We start from the raw sequence: 7,425 nt of genomic DNA on the forward strand, positions 1-7,425 counted from the left end.
GGTAGTGTATACATGCAGAAGTATAAGTTTGTATGTACCTGTGTAGAGAGAACGCAATGCAAGGGAAAATCATTTGGGGCAGGTTATATTTGAGATGGGTAGTTCTATTTTAAGCACAATTTCAGTAACATCCTCAAGTATATTATTCTTCAAATAGAAGTAAACCCTCTCCATTGTTTATATAAAATAGATTTGAGTCCTAAGTGAGCAGGCATATCTGCCCTTAGATATAATGCTCTCATTTCTCTGTCTTTAAACTTTATAACCTCCAGGGATCCTGCTTTATCTCAGTACGTGGTGTGGTCATCACTGTAATTATACCTCACCAGTCATGTTTGAATTTCTGGAGTCATGTATTAACTCTGCTATCAGTATGGACCCAATTCCTTTCCCTGTCCTCTCTGCCTACCCAAATCCTGCTTATCTGTTAAGTCCCATATAAAAACTACTTCTAAAATTTTTCCTTATTATCCCCATCTCTCATATATTGTTTGAATTCCTATGGAATTTGAGGGAGTATCGTGTATTTCATTTTATGAGTCTGCCAAGACTGATCACCAGTGGTAGGCAATGAATTGTGGGCATGTAGGAATGCGGATAAGGATGAAAAAGGCATCCTGTATAATTTTAATCACACCTCCCTGTGCTCATACAATTTTCCTCTTAGTTTTATATGTTCTTAGTGGGAATAAGGATGGGAGTGGGCATGTAAGAATCTACTCAAAGGCATGAAATTTTTATATTGATCAGTAAGGGACATAGATTCAAAGGGTTGTAGGTCAACTAGATGGTCATTCTAAATTGGTTTTGCTCTGAGTTCTGCAGTGTGAACATATCTGAATACATCGTATGATCTATGGGAACAAAACAGTCTTTCTTGAGGCACAGCTTTCTTAATACATGTTGGCAGAATCTCTTTGCATAAATTTAGAAATTCTTATTTTATGCCTTCTGCTTTCTTTCATAGGAATTCCAAAAAAGAACTAAATGATATTCGATTTGAATTTACTCCTGGGAGAGGTGAGGCATCAAACGGATTGAAAACAAAATAGCTTCTAATTTGTGATTCAGTGAAATGTGTTGTGAAGTTTCTGTCCTTTGTGAAGTTTTGCTTTTAAAGGATAATAAAAAATTTTCCCGGTTTTGGGGAGCATATAAGTGAGATAAAAATGCAGTTCGTAGACTACTAAACACATTTAGAAAACCTTGTATAATAACACAAACAGTAATAAATATATAATAGCTCTTTACAGCTTAGTATAGGCCAGGCATTGTCTTAAGCGTTATCTTATTAAATTCTCACAGCAGCCTACTAAGGAAAAATTATTATCCCCATATTATCGATGATGAAATCAAGACTTAGAGAGAGGCAAAGTAACTTGTTCAAGGTCACACAGCTGGAAAGAGGTAGAGCTGGAATTCAAACCAGATCTGTCAGAATCCAGAGTTCTTGCTTTATACATGGTTGTCCTCCATGATGGTAAAGAAACAAGGTCTGCAGTCTCCTCTCTCCTCAGACAGAAGCTGAGGCTTGTCATGTACTGTTTCTGGCTGTCGAACTTCACCTTGAACAAGGCATGTTTTGTTTCTTGCCTTTATTACTCAGGATTCTAATTTGGGGAGTAGCCAGCAAGTATCTGTTCTGTGTATCATGCTTATTCTTCTTGCCGTCTCACTATTATCAGCAACTAACCACTAAAGAGAAAAGATGCAGGTGTACAGAGGTGTTAACCAGTTTTACTTTTTAAAAACCAGGCAACATCACATTTTCAGGAATTAATTCAAATTGCTGGTTGCCTGTGTGAATGTGTGGACACTCTCCGCAGCAGTCCTCCTGTTCCCTCTGAGGTGCTCATTTTCAAGCCCTTGGGAACCAGTACTACTGAGTCGGTTGAAGATGAGGTTAATTGGGGATACTCTATCCTCATCTTTTTACTTTCTAGTTATACCCATTGCTCAGATTGTACCACCTGGGATAACTAGATAAGAAGAAAAGCCCACCAGAATAAAAAAGTAAATGAATTTAGTAAAAAACTTGGAGTATGATTCCCAAAGAGAAGAGAAAAATTTTTTGAGACAAAAATGGTTGCCTCAGTTTTTGAGAATAAATCATTCTGGTTTTTTAGCCCTAGAGATGCTCAGTATTCAACATTATGTCTCAGAGCTCTGAGAGCTCAGTCCAGGATTGTACTTGAAAATAGGAATTTCCTTTGCAACATCAGTGTCAGGTGCTTTTCTGACTGGGCCGGAACCCATCTACATTACACCATTTAGAAAGTTATCTTTACATTGAGCTGTATAAACCAGATATTTGCCACCTGGTTTATACAGATTCTGCCCTCTAGCTAGATCTGTGAGAATTCCTCACTTCAGATAATCCCAGTGGCAGGAACAGTCTTTAGGAGGAAGACCCTGCCTGCCTTCTTGGTTCTGTGGATTTAGCAGCCAACTTGGGCCTAGCATGGCACACTGACACCCACACGAGCTGTGAGCGTTAACAGTGTCAAGCATGCACAAAAACAGAGCACCGTCTTCTTTGTCCTTGCAGATACAGCGGAGGGTGTCTCTCAGGAACTCATTTCTGCTGGCCTGGTCGACGGAAGGGATTTAGTAATAGGTAACTCCATTGCGTTCTGCCCATGTGCTCCTGTGTCTCTGTATACTTAGTACATAGAAAAGCAGGTTTTTAATTTCACTGAGTAGGTCTGATGGTTCTTGGCTTTGCTGAAATTATAGGTAATGGGATAGTTCCTTACACACACACAAAATTTCACCTCTGAGTTTGTTTGTGACCTCCAATGATAGTAAGTGAAAGCACACCCAAGGTCTTTAGGAGACTAATAGAAATTATGGCAAAAGTAACAAGTTAAAGTAAGCTTGGTCATATCTGATCTGTTTTGGATACCTAATTTTTGTGGCCCAGGTTGAACAAAAGTCATTAGATATTTAGTCCTAGAAAAGCAGGAAGGAAGAGAGAAGGCCCAATGAGGCCACAGATCCTTGTTACTGAAGGAAAAGACCATGTCCTTAGGCACAGTTTTCCATGAAAGACCAGATAGTAAATAGTTTAGGCCTTGCGGGCCATGTACAGTGTCTGTCGCTTTTAAACCACTCTTAGCTTGCCGGAGAACAAAAACAGACCACAGGCTGGTTTGTTGACTTCTGGCCTTGGGGTTTCTGATCCATAAATCAGGAAATCATACCTCTTTTACCTGCATGTCTTTCCTACCTTAATACAACATTTTAAAGAAAGTTAATTTGACAGTGGCTCAAGGTGTACTACTTAGAAATCAGTTTAAAAGACACTTTCATTTGGGGAGTGATTATTTGATCTGTCTGCTTCCATTTTGATTGTACAGAGCATATTCTTAACTACCATTTAAGCTTTTAAAATACGGTTGAAAGTGGATTTATGTAACTTCTCATTCATTACCTTCTCTGTTTGTATGATTACAGTGGCAGCTAATTTGCAGAAAATTGTGGAAGAACCTCAGTCAAATCGATCTGTCACTTTCAAACTGGTACTCATCCCTTCTTCCTTATGAAAACATCTTGCCTTTTACACACTGGCAGCTTCTCCAGACCAGCTTCTATGTGCCCTGAGTGATGAGGATATTAAAATGTGGTGGATTGTGTTCATTTAGCCTCCCCAGTGCCCTGGGCTGATGTTTCCCTTTGAGTGGCCACTCTTCCTCTGTCCATGCCAGGAAACCTCTGACCCCAGCCCCTTGGCTATTCATAAGAGAAACTATTAGCCAGTCTGACTCTAGCTGTTTACCCAGCCCCCTTCTTTTCTGGAATAAATACCTTCGTCAGTCTCCTATTTGTATCCTAGGGACCTGTTGCCCACTGCCTACCTTCCCACTATCCCATGTCAGTTTTATTTGCTACCTGCAAGTTTGTTTATAATAATCACAGTTTCTCATTTTGTTTGGTTCTTAGGCATCTGGTGTCGAAGGCTCGGATATTCCTGATGATGGTAAACTGATAGGATTTGCCCAGCTCAGCATCAGCTAAACCACAACCCTGGAAGAGGCGGCCTAAGGAGATTCCACACATGCGTATCTCTGTTGCTTCTATTGGCCTAAACCCACTACTGCCAAAGAACCCAGCAACAAACCTCCCGGCTAGGAGCTTTAGAAGTCTTTATGTTCTTCCTGCCATCATTCCTCCTTTTCCCACAGGAAAAGAAAAGTTGGATCACTAGTGGCCAGCATCCCCAGAGTTCCGTTAGTAAACTTACTTCATATGTCCCCTGTCTTCCTCCATCTGAGAAGTGGCCCATGTGCTTCAACACCCAGGAGGGAGATCTGTCAGCTCATTCTTGCCTTACTCCAATGATGGCCCAGGTGGAAAAGTAGCAGCTGTATCGGGCTTCCTCATCCCGCCTGTTCCCCCACACCTGCCAGGATATGGACATCTTGGGATATCTCTTTACCACTGAAGTAGAATTGATTGTTCAGCTGGAGCCCAGAGAATTTAATTTAGTGTTTTTTCTTTGTACCTGATGTGAATTCTAGCAACCTTTGTTAGGAAAAAGCACAGCCTCAGATGGAGGCAGCCTAAACTGTGTTCTTGTTTTGTTCATGGTGTTTCTAAGCGTTTTGCTGAAGCTGCCCTCAGGCACCCCCTTCTTCATTGCTCTCTCCAGAAAGGGTTGCTAGCCTTAACTTCAGCTAGTGCAAAACATCTGACTGTAGCCGAACTTCAGCCATCGGATCCTTCAAAGTGGAACTTTGGATTGTTTTTACAGACAACATCGAGTAATGGCTTGTAAATGTGAATTTTTGCAAGAGGTGGTTTTTGAACAGGAAAATCATAATTCATATCATTGGAGAAGTATTTATTTTCAAATATTAAATTGAAGAAAAACTCAATCCTCCCATGAAAATCAGTTTGCCTGGCCTCCAAGTCATGAGGAAATGGGTATGCAAGGCTGAGATTTCTACAGCAATAAAGGAGACACACACTGGGCCGGAGAGGCCTGCCTTCTGCCTGCTCTCCTGCACTGACCCTTTGGAGGGGGTCTCTGTGTGCTGAAGCTAACTCAAGATGGAAAGTGAAACCACATGTGCCGTGACCTTTAGGTTTTATGAGTAGACAGTGTTCATTTGATTTTCTACAGAAATAATATAAATTATTCTTTAGGTTTAAAAAGAGCACTCATAATGCAATATGTGAATAATCAGTGAGGTTGATTTTTCTTTTTTCCTACCATTTCATAGTCTTTGTCTAACTGCTAGTAACCCTGCCGAGTTTTATATATGAGTGGGATACTCAATCTGGCCTTAAAAAGATACACAAAGATGGGCTGTGGGTCCCTGGAAAGGGGGAGAGTTGCCCTTTACAGAATCACTCGAGCCCTTTCCAGAAGTGTTGGTCTGATGAACAAGGTTGTTTTACCTTATTTTCTCTTGGAACATATCTGAAAGCCTTCCCCACAAATAACTTGTCACACCTTTTGTTTCATTCTGAGCCTTTAGTTTTAGTCATGGGCTTTCTTCACCTGCCCTAGGTGCAAAGGCATGTTGGGAAAGAGATGGATGTTGGGGAGGAAGAGGGGATGAATTTCAGATGGGAGTTGGGAGGAGAGTAGGTGAGAAAATCAGACACCAAAGTTCAATGTCCCAGCAGTCTTGGTAAAAGGAGGGAGCCTGCTGAGCCAGAAGGGAGAAAAGAAGATTGACCAGCTTGCTAGAAAAATATTTAGCTTTTCTTTTTCTTTTTTTGTGGGGGGGATGGAGAGGAAAAAGGACGGGGAGGTGGGAATGAGGTATAGAAAAGAGATAGCATCCTCTTTGGCACAAGACTAGTGGCTTACCTTAGAGTCTTTCTGTTTGTTTGTTTCAAACAAACCCATCATAATCTACTTATTTATGAATCCAAGGGGTGGTAGTATCACTCTGTTCTAGCATTCTGTGTGGAGATGGTCTGGTGCCCAGCTGGGAGTGAGCAGCAGCCTATCCCCTGTTCACTTTCTCTAGCCCATCATTACCTGTGAACTGCAGTGGGGCAGTCATGGCAAATAGAATTGGGCTGGGGTTTCTCCTTCTTTTCAGTTCATTGTTTGCCCTGCTAGGAATTAGAAGACAGACACCATGTCCCAGGACAGTGTTATTTCTTCTGCATGATGTGTGGTAGACTCCCTTTGCTGGCTTGTGCAGTGATACTGAGAAAATACATGAACAGAAACTGCCCAGGTGGAACAGCACGTAACCTAGTGAGTGACTGTACTCCTTTCTAGGAATGCTGGTTCAGAGTGCACTTCTGTCACTAGGTCCCAGGATCCCCTTGTCCCTGGAGTAGGGACTAACTATAGCACAAAGTAATATGTGCCAATGCTATTTGTGAAATGTTTGGTCTTTCTAAATGACTAATGGATTTGTTTGGGTTTTTGCTTAAGTTTTGAACCAAATCCTAGAGCCAGCTGATAATATTTAATAATCTGGAGGATAGAATGATGATGTACCAATAAGTGGAGATTCCTCCTTATGATGTATGCTAGGTTATGGAAGATGTAAAATATTCAACTTTTTCCTCCTTTTTTTGGACTTTGTATTTTACTGCATGTTTTCTTCATTTTTAATCAATAAAGAGTAAATTGTCCGTAGTGGTGTATGAATGCTTTATTTTAGTGGCCGTTGGCAGAGAGCTGTGGGTTGTGGGTCAGGGAATCACCACCAACTTTAATTTTTCATGTGAATAGAAGCCAAAGTACATATAAACTATAAAGTGTATCTGTTGATCTACAAATTACCTAGAACCGTTAAAGCCATTATATAGTTGGGGAAACTGCAACCCTAAAAGGGAGGGATGAGGTCAGCCCAAGGAATTAGGGTGGGATATGGAACTCCTTTTCTTATCTTTTGATCTTTTTTAAAATCTTTGATTTTGCTCGTGCTGTTGGGCAAGGAAGGATGTCAGATTCAAGCCCTTGGGAGTCTCTTTTGAAAGTTCAGAACAGGGCTGAACTTATCTCTTCTTGGCTTTGATATTGCAATGGTGAAGTTACATATAAGATTCTAGGCTCCTTTGTATTCCTGTTATCCTCCCAACTGCAGGAGGAATCTTCCCTCATCATCCATCCTTCCCAACGGCAGTGGCTTTTGATCCATGATAACACTGCTTGTGGGTCCTGGTATTTCAGAGCTCAGGGCTGTGGAGCCTTGGAGTTGACAGTACTGTTTGGCCTGCAGCTAGTGGAGTTTGCTTTCAATATAAGGAAGTTATAAAAGTGGAATCAAACTATCATGGGGATAGGAAGGAGGTACTGGTTACTCGTAAGTGACCATGGTATATCTGGAGGGAAGGGAAAGGGTCAAGGGCAAATTGAGCCTTCACTTGCCCATTTCTGACAAAATCAGGTCATATCACTAGGCTTGGTTCCTTAGCTTTATTTGTTTGGCAACAATACTCAGTGCATCC

At 41.1% G+C, this 7,425-nt stretch overlaps 1 protein-coding gene across 2 annotated transcripts in view; it reads left to right on the top strand.

The window, feature by feature from the left end:
- OXSR1 (oxidative stress responsive kinase 1) overlaps nucleotides 1-6,606 on the top strand; it is a 94,784-nt gene extending 88,178 nt beyond the window's left edge. For both annotated transcript variants that reach the window (XM_074031693.1, XM_005546665.4), the window contains 4 exons: nucleotides 968-1,020; nucleotides 2,549-2,617; nucleotides 3,457-3,521; nucleotides 3,943-6,606. In XM_074031693.1, the coding sequence (XP_073887794.1) occupies nucleotides 968-1,020; nucleotides 2,549-2,617; nucleotides 3,457-3,521; nucleotides 3,943-4,017 (262 nt within the window). In that variant the 3' untranslated portion in view covers nucleotides 4,018-6,606. The remainder of the gene's footprint in view (nucleotides 1-967; nucleotides 1,021-2,548; nucleotides 2,618-3,456; nucleotides 3,522-3,942) is intronic.
- The last annotated feature ends 819 nt before the right edge of the window (nucleotides 6,607-7,425 follow it).

This window comes from Macaca fascicularis, chromosome 2 (genome assembly GCF_037993035.2).
Source record: "Macaca fascicularis isolate 582-1 chromosome 2, T2T-MFA8v1.1".
Lineage (NCBI taxonomy): Eukaryota > Metazoa > Chordata > Mammalia > Primates > Cercopithecidae > Macaca > Macaca fascicularis.